We start from the raw sequence: 14,072 nt of genomic DNA, 5'->3' as shown, positions 1-14,072 counted from the left end.
TAATGAGACAGATGATACAGATAATATCAACAGATAGAAAAATGGCAACTACAGAAACCACAGGTTTAAGAATATCATTCGAAAGCATACATCAGTATTATTATATATTCCTCATTTATCTTTTTAAATGATGATGAACTAGGAACACAAAAATAGGCAATTTAGCTCTACCTACACAGTCAGTCTGGATACCCTTGGAGACAGTCTTTGGAGACAAATTTTACTGATTCCAGACCATTTTATACAAGTTGTTTATCTAGTCTCAGATAAGGCTAACAAATATATGGAGAATGATGATTGAAAGGTGGTCATGACTATTTAGCTATTGATCACATATTTGGGTATGTTTTTGTTGTTTTTTTTTTAATAGTGCTTTTGGAGTTCAAATCCAATTGTGATTTGCTCTGTCCAATCTAAATATTTTATCTTCTATGGAAAAATGAGTATGAAATTAGAGATGTGGTATACACATATATATGTTTTAGATAAGAGTAGAGATGATCTAGAAACTTTTTGTACCTTTAAAGTGAATTCGATTAATACTTTTCGCCTTCCCTAGAAAATGTGCCCCATCTTCGTCTTCCTTCACTCTGTCATTACTAATGAGTTTCTGTTTCCCTTGCTTTATCCTTTTTCTTTATTGTACCTTGAAAACAAATATAATGTTCTTTATAACACAGAGCCTTTTGGTACACATTACCTTAGAATACTTTCAGTCATGTTTTATCTTTTTTTCTCAAGTTCACCCACATATTTCGACCATCTTATTAAAGATGAATTTAAATATGTTTTATTTGATGCATTGGTGAATGCAGGAAGGTTTTGTTAGGAAACCTCATGCAAATTCATGTACTTAAAGCTAAAATGCCTCCCATCTCACACCCATTTCAATTAAAGTTTGACATTGACACAGGCTTAATGCCCTCAACTGCTCGTTTGACACAATCTCATGCAGTGATATCTCACCAAAACAGGAAGCTGCTTTTGCATCTCGTTTGCATTATGTATTCATTTTGAGACTAGTCACATGGCTAATGAGCATCTTGGAGGCTGTCCAGTTTGCTACACTATGTCATGCTTCCTTTCCTGTCACTCTGCTTGCATTAACTCTCTGTGATATTGCCAAAGACTGTACAGAGTGTAAATTGTTCTTATCCATTTGTTCCAGAAAACTATCACATCCACTGCCACATGGAAATTGTTCCCATTGTTGCCTACAATTAAACAGTAAATGTGCACTGAAATAATTTCATTTTCATGAAGTGCTAAACTCTGAAATTTTGCCCACATACGGTCTAATATTAAAAGAATGTCCTCCTTCTCCTCACCATTTACTTATAAAAATGATATGTTTCTGTCTCAAAATTATGAACTGCAATGTTTGTAGGAAGCCTAAAACACAGTCAGTATTCCCATTTTATCGTGAGTGGCTTTGAACTGAAAGTGAAAACATTAAAATTAGCATTTTGGGTAGAATTTAACTTTTTATCAATGTTTACTCTATATTTTAATCAAATACTGACACAGGTATTTGTGTATTTATGTGTACCACACATTTACATATATATATATAATATTCTTACCAAAAAAATCAACAAACACACACAAAACAAACAAACAAAATCACACAGAAACAAAGACAGAACAAAATGCAGCCTCTTCCCTCAAATGAATTAATGATAGTCTTTAAAAAAGTCTTAGACTTAAAAACTGTTTGACTATCCATCACAACATCCAGTACATTCTTCAAAAGTATAGGTACTCCTTCTATAAATAATAAAACCAGAAATTAACACAAGTAAATAATTCTAAATTTATTTGCATAGCTCTTTCAGATCAAAATGAACATATTTGAAACATATGTATGTATTTGACAAACAAATCTATAAGCAGATATATCATATAATGTAGAAACTGAAATATCATTTTAACAAAAATTTTGCATCATTTCACAGTATCAGCAGCTTTCTGTGATTAACAAGATCACCTGTGATATTTTAAAAATGTCAGTGGATTACAGAACAAGGTTGCAAGTAGAAAGCACCATTATATTTGAGTTGTATATTTCTACTATATTGCTAGAGATATGAGTCACTGTAGAAAGAGAAAACTCTAATGCATTAGTAACATGATCTTGAACCACAATGAAAAAGAATGATAAGGAAAAAACATGCTTCTAGGGACTGTCACAAAAAAAGGGAAAAATAGTGTCTCTGGATTTTTAAAGCTATATGGTTATTACTGCACAATGTTTAGGATAAATTCCTGTGTTTCTACAGAGAAGCAGGAGTAGGAGGGGGAAGAACATTTGACAACGTATTAAAGTGGAAGGACTCCTCTGTATTCTCTGGTCAGTAACAGTAAACAATTTTCACCATAGCTTCATGTTGGACTAGACAAAAAAGAAATACATTCACATCCTTAGACTCCCTTTAAAGCTCACTATCTTATCAGTTTCTACATGAAGGATAAAATAAAAATACAATATGGAGAAAAAAACTTCTAAAAAAGTCTTCAAAAGTCAGTTGCTCATGGCTGTGCTTCTATGGAGTAAGGAGTAGGTCAGGACATTAAATATGGTCTTATACCAAAAGAATCAAACTTCAGAACATTTCTTAAGATCGAAAAGATTTGGGTCTTTATGAAATAAAACATGAAAACCCATTGGCAGCCATTTATTTTTAAGTCAAAACAAAAACTATTCTAGATTCCTTGTTTCAGGGTTTTTATGTGTTCCTAACTGATCATGCAAGACAGTTTTGTGGACCCTTTGTATGGATTGAATGTGGTTTCATTCTACTTTTGAACTAGAATATCAACCAGATTATGTCAGTCCTATGCTCACGTGCTTTGCAAAGAGTTTATTGTCCACTTTCTTATTTATATAGATGTGAATATATTTCACGAAAATCTACAGAAATTTAAAAAAGCTGAAATTATTATTCCACTCCCATGCCAATGCTTAAGGTAGACAATGAAAAGTTAAAATGGACAAAGTGGTTATAAACACTTAGTATCCCCAGGAGTCATTGAAATCTTTCCCATAAAACTGAAATTGGTAGACTTCTGGGATTTCAAAGACAGTTATATTAGTTACAAAGACACCTCCACTTCTCAGCCCCCTGCGCATCCATCTCTAATAGGACAGTTCTCAGAAAAAGCTCCATCAGATGCAAGAAGATACACTACCAATTTTGTCAGTACTACCTTAAATCATGGTTAAATTTGAACAGTTAAGTATCATAGTCACTGCTACCACAATCTTACACCATAGAAAATGTAGAGAAGGGAGCAGCTAGTGCAAGAACAGCAGAAAAAAATATGTAGGTATTTATTAGTTTCTTATGTCCATGTAAAGCAAAATAAATGATAGACCTTATCTTAAAGCTCAACTGAAACCTAGTAGACTCAGCAGGCTTCTTAATACTGGAAATCTGTGGATCATCATTCACACTATGGAACTTTTTTGTTATTTCCAGATAATATCATCCACTCAGTGACACTTACAGAAAATGTTATTGCTTTAAATGCCCAAAGACAAATAAAACCACAGGTAAGCAGAAGAAATTATTTCCAAAGAAATACACTAAAATCTGAGGCCAGTATGCCCAGACAAGTTCAGAACAGAGCATGACAGTTCCACAAACAGTAAAAAAATAGCTGAGGAATGAAGGTGTTCTAAAATGTTTAACAAAAAAGAAAGGCAACTTATTGACATGCAGAGAGATCAGTGATCTCAGGCACAGCTGAAAATCTGTGATCCATTTTCTGCTTTGCCCGTTTGCCAGAGTCAAGGTACGTTTTGTATGTGGCCTTTTTTCTTTTTTTTTGTTTTTCTTTTCTCATTGTCTGCTACTGGGTTACTGTGAGAAATACAACTCTGACTACATAGGTCACTGTTCTGCCCCAACGTGATAACTTCTCCATGACATAAAGCATCTCTTTGTGGCTATCTCCTTGAGACCTTAGAGGAATAATTTCTTCTCTGTCAGCTCCTGGACAGCACAGCCTTGGCCTGGGACATGTTTATTCCAAATCACCTTTCTGATAGCCCAGAAAATTCCCTAGAACTGTAGTATTTTATTAAACTGATGGAAAATCATTAAAATAGTGGCTGTACAAAAAAACCCCACACAATTAATTCTGTGATTTGAAACTAGGGGTTCAAAAGTAGTAATAGCAATCTCAACAGTACAAGTCTTTTCAGTGTACTGAGATATTGAAATGTATTTTTTTGCTATTATACGTCAGGTCACAAATGATTCCTTCTATTCGTGTTTTCTGTCTTATGTCCAGTTTTAAGGGGTCACACCGGAACTCTACCCAAGAGGAAACATATGTAATTAGCCCAAGTTTATACTCTGCTGTTTAGTACATGTTTTGGAGTATGAATAGAAATAAGCCTTTCTCAGGATGTCCTCAGTGTGTTCTGAGAGACAGAAGTGCTGAACAGACAAAACTGAGTCATACTTCCAGTTCTGCCTCTAGCCAGCTGTGTGAGTTTGAATTCAATCTTTAATTTCTCTGTTCTCTATCTCCCTCTCTCTTCTCCTATTTAGACTGTTGGTTTTACTGAGTAGAAGCTGTCTCTTACTCAAGGAGACCTTCATCCTGATTAGGTCCTCTAGGCATTCTTGCAGTATGTACTTATAATGCATCATAAGCTTTCCTTCTCTTTGTGGTTATCTATTATTCATCTTGTGGTATTGTCTAGAGACCAATAACTTAAGATAATGACAAGATACAATATATGGATAAATACAGATGGCAGTTGGATAGTTAATAATAAAGATGGGTGTACATGCATAACTTAATAGTTTCAGTAACTACTAATGCTCCTCTTTTCCAATTAGATCTAATGATTATTTCTTTCCTGAGAAAGCAAATGAATTTGTAGCAATTACACAGTAGTTTTACCTGCTTTAGAGTTGACACATTTCATTTTTGTTTTGTAATATTTTTGATGGTTAAAAAATTCCTAGTGGCATGAAGAGTTTATACATATCTTTTTTCATCATTAAAATAGCACAATTTACCAAGAGTTAATATCCAGCAAATGTGGAATACTATAGAAATAAAAAATGAAAATAAATATTACCATTAGCTGCTCTATTTAGCAATGCAGTTGTTTTATAAAGGTCAAACCTGAGTTTGAAATATTTGAAAATTTTGAAGATAACACAAGATTGTCTTGGCTGAGGGAACTGGAAAAAATATATGTATATATTTTTAAATCAATCTTTATAAAAGTTGATATTTTTAGAGCCTCCCACACATCTACACATGTATAGTCTCTATAAATGCAAGGGCTTTTTAGTCTAAGTCAGGGGCGTCAAACTCATTTTCACCAGGGCCTCATCCCCCTTGTGGTTGCCTTCAAAGGTCTGAATGTAATTTTAGGACTGTATAAATGTAACTGCGCTTACATTTGTACACTAGGCATACATTCATGCAATGGTCAACATCTAAACTGTGTTTCAGTGTATTGCAGATACAAGCAAATATTTATCATTCCTTAAGTTTATAATGCAAGTAAATCCTATGGAACTAGTGGAGTATATGATCCCAGAGCACAACTCTAGTTTATTAAATTCAGTAGTAACTTAATTTTTCTTGAGAAGGTGAACTAAGAATTTAATAGTGGAAAACAACACTAAAATAACAAAACTTTAAAAAACGCACTCCAGACAGGAGTTTTTACATCTATTTTAGTATTTTGAAATATGGTTTTCTATCTTGTAACATTTTTATTTTGCATTCTATGATTATAATTGCATAGATATTAATAGATATAGAGCATGAAGCCAAAAATCTGTTGTTGAAAGAGATTTTGTATAAAGCATTTCACTAAGAAAAAATTGTAGCATTACCATGGTGCAATTTAATTGTCATTAACAAAATTAAGGTTTAATTTAAAGTATACAAATCTTGCTTCTGTCTAAGTACTATTTAGGAGCACTTTCTCACTTTATGGAAATCTCAAATAGGCAGAGATACTGAAAGGGATGAAGTAGAGAATAATCTTTACTCACCTATAGTTGGATCATGATAGTCAGGGAAACGATGGCTTATGAACTGCATTGTCATTGCTGGAGATGAGAAAGACAGAGGAAAGAAAAAAAAATAATTATAGTGTTGTATTTAAATCACAACAAGGAGAAGAACAAGCAGATCATTCATTCATATAAGTATCAGCTTAGAAAATTAGTCAAAATGATTTATGTCTAGAGCTGCAAGAATGCATTCACATTACAGTGATAACCAAGAACTGATAAATGGAAAAAAAGAGAATTAAACTTCTTTATTTGTCTTAATTTCTTATTTTTAAACTGTGTTTTAGCAATTGCTGTATTAAAATGTTACATCTTTCTAACACTTGGTAAATACTGTTAACCTGATATATCATATATACCATATAACCACATACAGATGAAAATTACCATGAAGAAAACATAAAACATAATTTACAACTCTGATTCATAAAAGTTTTCATGATGTTACAAAATGCCACTAACTGCAGTACCTGAGTTGATTTCTGGCTCATTTTAGGAATACCTAAGACATTAAAATTGATGCAGCAGACAAATGCTTACGTTAACTATCTAGAGCTTGTATTTTTCTGAACAGACTGTTTTATGGCTGAGTATTACCTGCTTTCAGAAATTTTAGGAAAGTTACATGAGCCTTCAGCAAAACTGTTTTGCTTTCTTTGGAACAGGTGGCACTCTGGAAGTCAAATTCCAATTTATGAAGAAAGCAGAAGTATCAAATCCTGTCCAAAGTGAGTTTCCAACATGACATCTGAAGTTCATGTATTTTGAATAACCATAAAAGTAGGCTTGGGTATTCAGCAGCCACAGTAATTTCATCAGTTACCAGAGAAAACACGGGAAGTTATGTTATTTTTGTTGTTTTTCCTCAGGAGTTTGAATACCAGATCATTTGAAAGGGAATGTTATCTACCTAATACTGAAAGCTGTGAAGAGCAGACCTTCAAAATTGAAAAAATATTTCAAAAAATATTGCTTGATTTTTTTAGCCAATATAAATATCTTTTTCTTAAACGCTTGCATTAAAATTCCTCTATAGACCTTGCGTGGACATTCATTTTAAATAAAGTAAACCACCTGAATGATAACTATCAGTCACAACATGTTAAATCAAACACGATATTCTACTTTATGTCTTGAACATTTCAGTTACCTTCAATAGCAGAGGTGAAATGCAACATTTAAAAAATTTTGTGCATAATAGACCTATTTTTAAAACAGCATTGTTTTAGTTTAATGTCTGTCCTTATATTTTTAAGAATCAAGGGCTTAAGGAGATAGTTTTACAAAATGATACAGACAAGGAGTATTAAATATTTATTACTATGTTAATAAATTATTGCATCTTTAGTGTAAACAAATATAAATGTTAAGAAGCAGCATTATAAATTCATATTAACTCAGAGAGGGTAACTGTGCGAAAAAAGTTCATTCAGTCTATCCATATTATCAGGGAATAAATATATGTGAGGTGATGTTCATGTCTTCTATATTATATGTTGTCAAATGCAGACATTTAAGTACTGTGTGTTTGAACACTTTCTTTTCCAGGACACCTGTTTTTTAATCACAACAGATTTTTAGGCACCTCCATCTGATAACTGTTAGTGGTTTATGAAGAATAAATTGATGCCTAATGTGACCTGCCTAGTTTGCTTTGAGAAGCAGAGGCAGCTAGCAGAGATGCTGTTCGTATGTTTTATGCCTACACATTTTGAGCTTTCTGAGGGCCTGTTCCACAAATTAATTCAATTTGTTTCACTACCTGCTGCTTCTTCTTGCCAAGCTTTTTCTTTCAAAAGCAAACTATTCTGTACATTACCTCATTCTGTTTCCTTTTGGAGCTATGCTTGCATCACAAAGTCTGTTGCTACAACAGAAACAGAAATCTCAGAGGACACCCAGAACTCATTCTTCCTCTCTCTTGAGACAGCCCCAAATCAATACATCATTTACATTGTCATTAAATCCACAGGACCTAAGAGGACCCAAATAATTCGGAACTAATCTCCTGATTTTCTACTGTAAATGCAAAATTTTGGTGACTGGTCCATGTAAAATTTATATGTCCCATACCACAGTGTGTAGGTACCATCAAAGCTCTCACAGGAGCCTAGGCCACACACAGTGCATTAGAGGAAGATCTGAGGAGGAAGTTGTGTCTTGTAATGTCAGGTGCAACAACTTGGCAAATCTGATCCTAGTCTCAGCACAGACCTCTACATGAGCTGATTTAGCTAAATATAAAATGAATCTGAAGAGGAAGAGAGTTTGAGAAAGGTGTTCAGAAGGCACTCTACATAATGAAATGAAAACCTCTTACAGTCACCTGGCTAGGCAAAAGGTTAATAAAAAGCTCCTGTCACTCATTTTGGCCCACAACAACCCTTTGTCAAGGACTACAGAATCACAGAATCACAGAATGTTAGGGATTGGAAGGGACCTTGAAAGATCATCTAGTCCAATACCACTGCCAGGGCAGGAACACCTAGGTGAGGTTACACAGGAAGGCATCCAGGCGGGTTTTGAATGTCTCCAGAGAAGGAGAATCCACAACCTCCCTGGGCAGCCTGTTCCAGTGTTCCGTCACCCTCACTGAGAAGAAGTTTCTTCTCAAATTTAAGCGGAACCTCTTGTGTTCCAGCTTGAACCCATTACCCCTTGTCTTACTGTTGGTTGTCACCGAGAAGAGCCTGGCTCCATCCTCGTGACACCCACCCTTTATATATTTATAAACTTTGATGAGGTCACCCCTCAGTCTCCTCTTCTCCAAGCTAAAGAGCCCCAGCTCCCTCAGCCTTTCCTCATAAGGGAGATGCTCCACTCCCCTCAGTATCTTTGTGGCCCTGCACTGGACTCTCTCCAGGAGTTCCCTGTCCTTCCTGAACTGAGGGGCCCAGAACTGGACACAATATTCCAGATGAGGTCTCACCAGGGCAGAGTAGAGGGGAAGGAGAACCTCTCTCGACCTACTAACCACCCCCCTTCTAATACACCCCAGGATCCCATTGGTCTTCTTGGCCATAAGGGCAGAGTGCTGGCTCATGGTCATCCTGCTGTCCACCAAGATTCCCAGGTCCCTTTCCCCTACACTGCTCTCTAATAGGTCATTCCCCAACCTATAGTGGAACCTGGGGTTGTTCCTGCCCAGGCGTAAGACTCCACACTTGCCCTTTTTATATTTCATTAAATTTTTCCCCGCCTAACTCTCCAGCCTGTCCAGATCTCGCTGGATGGCAACACAGCCCTCTGGTGTGTCAGCCACTCCTCCCGGTTTGATGTCACAACAAACTTGCTGATAGTACACTCAATTCCCTCATCCAAGTCGTTGATGAATATATTGAATAGGATTGGTCCCAGAACTGACCCTTGAGGCACTCCACTAGATACAGGCCTCCAACTAGACTCCGCCCCATTGACCACGACTCTCTGGCTTCTCTCCTTCAGCCAGTTTGCAGTCCACCTCACTACCTGATCATCCAGTCCACACTTCCTCAGTTTTGCCGTGAGGATGCTGTGGGAGACGGTGTCAAATGCTTTACTGAAGTCAAGGTAGACCACATCCACCGCTCTGCCATCGTCAATCCACCTTGTTACGTCTTCATAAAAGGCTATGATGTTAGTCAAACATGACTTCGCCTTGGTGAAGCCATGTTGACTGTCCCTGATGACCCTCTTATCCTTGATATGTCTTAAGATGGCACCAAGGATAAGGTGTTCCATGGCTTTCCCAGGGATGGAGGTGAGGTTGACCAGTCTATAGTTGCCCGGGTCCTCCTTCTTGCCCTTTTTGAAGACCGGAGTGACATTTGCTTTCCTCCAGTCCTCAGGCACCTCTCCCGTTTCCCAAGACCTGGCAAAGATGATGGAGAGTGGTCCAGCAATGACTTCAGCCAGCTCCCTCAGCACCCGTGGGTGCATCCCGTCTGGACCCATGGATTTATGGATGTCCAGATTGCTTAACTGGTCCCTAACCCAGTCCTCATCAACTGAGGGAAACTCCTCCATTGCCCTGCCTTCCTCTGGGGCCTCAGGGGTACGGGGCTCCTCAGGACAGCCTCCGGCAGAGTACACAAAGACAAAGAAGGCATTCAGTAATTCTGCCTTCTCTGTATCTTCTGTCACCAGGGCACCCACCCCGTTCATCAGTGGGCCTACATTGCCTCTGGTGTTAGTTTTATCTGCCATGTATTTGAAGAAGCTCTTCCTGTTGTCCTTGACCCCTCTCGCCAGGTTGAACTCTAAGGAGACCTTAGCTTTCCTAGTTGCCTCCCTACATCCTCTAACAACAGCCATATATTCTTCCCAAGTGGCCAGCCCCTCCTTCCATGATTTGTAAAACCTCCTCCTCCAGTTGAGTTTGCCCAGCAGTTCCCTGTTTAACCACGCAGGTCTCCTGGCTCCCCTCCTTGACTTCCTGCGCGTTGGGGTGCTCTGATCTTGAGCTTGGTAGAAGCAGTCCCTGAATGTTAACCAACTGTCTTGGGCCCCTTTACCTTCAAGCAGCCTTGCCCATGGGATTTCCTCCAGCAATTGTTTGAAAAGGCCAAAGTCGGCCCTGCTGAAGTCCAGGGTTGCAATTCTGCTCGGTATTCTGCTCCCACCACAGGAGATTCTGAACTCCACCATCTCATGGTCGCTGCAACCAAGGCAGCCCTCTGGCGTGTCAGCCACTCCTCCCAGCTTGGTGTCATCAGCAAACTTGCTGATAGTACACTCAATTCCCTCATCCAAGTCATTGATGAATATATTGAATAGGATTGGTCCCAGAACTGACCCTTGAGGCACTCCACTAGATACAGGCCTCCAACCAGACTCCGCCCCATTGACCACCTTTACTGATTCCTCCTAAGCACCAGGGTAAGGAAACACTTTGGCCTCTTTAGTGCTTGCCACCTCTTGCATGGAGATTAGCACCCTCTCTCAGAAGCAGGTAACACAGTTTTGTTTTCTAGACAGAATGAACTGAGGTACCCTGTTAGATCTTTTTAGTCACTGAATTGCAATGTAAAACAAGAAAACCAGGGCAAAAGAGGTAGGACTTGCAATGTATCTTCCTCTATGTGCTCTTTGAAATAAGAATGAGCATTTTGTGTTAAACCTTACTGAATATTAGTGCAGCAAGCATTTTCAGAACAGGCATAACAGGTCAGTTCTGGGAAGGGAAGGTGTGGGAAGGTGTGGGAAGGTGTGGGAAGGTGTGGGAAGGAAAAGGAAAGGAAAAGGAAAGGAAAAGGAAAGGAAAAGGAAAGGAAAAGGAAAGGAAAAGGAAAGGAAAAGGAAAGGAAAAGGAAAGGAAAAGGAAAGGAAAAGGAAAGGAAAAGGAAAGGAAAAGGAAAGGAAAAGGAAAGGAAAAGGAAAGGAAAAGGAAAGGAAAAGGAAAGGAAAAGGAAAGGAAAAGGAAAGGAAAAGGAAAGGAAAAGGAAAGGAAAAGGAAAGGAAAAGGAAAGGAAAAGGAAAGGAAAAGGAAAGGAAAAGGAAAGGAAAGGAGTTTAACAGATATTCTGCAGTCTTGGCTGCAGCACATCCAGAAATTAGTTATGACTGATGGTCAGGAGTTGATGGAGTGCTTCCCAAAGTAAAAGAAGGCTCAATCCCTGCTGGCATGGAACCACATCACTCAGCTGGAGCCTTGGAAGTTAGACCTGTTTATAACCAACTCTGTCTGGGCTCCACGGCAGGACAGCTGCCTCAGCTGGAATACACATGCTTCTTCACTGATGTTAACATCAGCTCCAAAGTAATTTTGCAGAGTAAATTAATTTTGAAAACTAATACAAAAATAGTATCGGCATTCCATGGTGCTTCATGAAAATATTCTCTTTAGTGCTTCTTTTTTTCCTTATCCATTACTCTTTTTTTTCCATATAAATTAACGCTCATACCTATCATCAGATATTGTTGTAACTGTTTTCCTTTGGAAATCCAAATAACACTGCTCCAAATTTTTACAGCTCTATAAATTAGGGACCTTTAGCTCTAATTTATGCCACACACAAAGCGCTGTATCAAAATGTGACTTTAAAGCAGGATATTAAAACAGAATAAATGGATAAGACTGATATTTGAATAAATACATATACATGTAAAAGCAGTGTCTGTTAAAAAATGGTAAAAACCCCCACCTTTTAATCCATAGCAGATATTGTGAGACATTTCGAATTGCAAGTTGCCTGAAAATTTTTAATGAATATTTTAAAACACTGTGAAAATGATTCTGTTTAAATGGGACATGCACATTACATGGCAACTACTATAAGTAAAAGGATCATTGTTTCAGATTAATATCTTCTTTATATCCATCTGTGGCTAAGCAAATGCAGATTGCCTCAGCTGAATAACTCTAAGTTTCATATGCATGAGTAATTATGTAACTTTAAAGTTCTCTTGTGTTTTCAAAATAAGTGTTCAGATCTTGTGTTTCATTTTTAGTTGTTTCTAGTTATGCTTACCCAGTGTTCATTATCTAGAATGGTATACATGTTATGTATGCTGGCACTGAAATATATATGTTTTCTATGAATAATAAACTTAGTCCTGTCTGCTATTTTCTATATAATTCCTACTCTCTTCCTAGTAATAATTTATTTACCTCTCAGTAGAAAATGTCATGCCCAGAAAAATGTTGAGGTTATATTATTTACACTAAAGCCTCCTTTTGATCAATGCAGCAGTATTAAATTTTGTGTAAAGGACTGTATCAATTTTTTTAAAAAATATGTGGTTTTGTAGGCCTACACGCTAATAGAAAAAAAAAGCTTCAATACCCATGCAGTTGTGAGAGTAAGTAGAACAGAATCCCACTGTCCTTCTAATTGGTTCTAAATTTGACTTGTACTGACACCTTTGAAAGTGGTCTTATATCTATTTTTCAAGGCTGAAGAGTATGTTGCGAGCTTACACAATATTCTTTCTTGTAATAGTATCCCTGATGTGAATATCTCATCCTGATCTTCCTATCCTTTATTCACTCAACAACTTCCACATATTTGTACTTTCTTGAGTGGTATGTATGATTATATATTAATTTGTTTCCAGAAGAATTTTACTCCCACCACAAAATCCTATATTTTGAATAGTCTAACAAAATTACCACAGTAGTTGCAACTCAGAGGTCTGTGATTCTGTAGGGATAATTCACCATAGTTTAGATCCACTGTTGCAGTGGATCTTGTGGGTTTATAAACACTGAGATTTTGAAGATACTATTATAAAAGAAGGACTAAAAAATAATGTAATCAAGTCAGTGGACTTATAGATCAGCTCATGAAGTTCATGAGAAAAGAAGAAAGCATACAGGTATTATTATCATAGACAAAGCGGCAAACAAGCCACAGAGTATAAAAGGAGAACAGCAGCCCATATTAATAAAATATACACAATAGGAAAAGACTATCACAGAAATAAAAAAGTGATTAATATGCTAAAAGTTTAAAAGACAAGTTGTTGCCTCTATCAATTTGTAACATTAAACAGCTTTCTAAAAACATGGCCAGGGCACATTGAACTTACCTGATTTTATTCTTTTGATAAGGTTCTTGTACATAACTAAATAAGTAAAAATGTTATCAAAGTTAGACTATTTCAGCAACTAGACAAAAATTTTCTTCCTACTATTTTACCTCTGAAATATTAGAAATTTTGAACAGGTCTGGTCTTTCTGATGGCTGCAAATTCACTAGACCCCAGGTATCATCTTCTAAAATGTATGATCTTTTCAAATGTTCATGCCTGAAAACTGGACCATTGACTTCTCTTTCATTGGCCTGGAAAATAACAAACATTCTTATAACTAATTCTTTCGGAACTCACTCCTGAACTTTTAGATTGACTTTTCAATTAAAAAGTCGCTTGCAATCATTCTTCTGCCCATTGAAACTTATCAACTAGACTTTGCAATAAAAATGTGCAAACTTTTATATGATGAACATCAAGAGGTGCAGATAATAGTTCTCACAAAATCTTATGAGCTCTCTGAATTGCATTAACACTCACAGCAACTTTGAATGGCTGGAAACACCG

At 36.9% G+C, this 14,072-nt stretch overlaps 1 protein-coding gene across 1 annotated transcript in view; it reads right to left on the bottom strand.

Annotated features, from left to right (window-relative positions):
- Positions 1-14,072, bottom strand: part of RIT2 (Ras like without CAAX 2) — a 184,670-nt gene that overhangs the window by 120,472 nt on the left and 50,126 nt on the right. Inside the window, exon 2 of the mRNA XM_065657149.1 lies at positions 6,033-6,089. Coding sequence (XP_065513221.1) covers positions 6,033-6,089 — 57 coding nt within the window. The remainder of the gene's footprint in view (positions 1-6,032; positions 6,090-14,072) is intronic.

Source organism: Caloenas nicobarica, chromosome Z (genome assembly GCF_036013445.1).
Source record: "Caloenas nicobarica isolate bCalNic1 chromosome Z, bCalNic1.hap1, whole genome shotgun sequence".
Classification (NCBI taxonomy): Eukaryota; Metazoa; Chordata; class Aves; order Columbiformes; family Columbidae; genus Caloenas; species Caloenas nicobarica.
The sequence above is the reverse complement of the archived record's forward strand: the minus strand, read 5'-3'. Positions and strand labels throughout refer to the sequence as shown.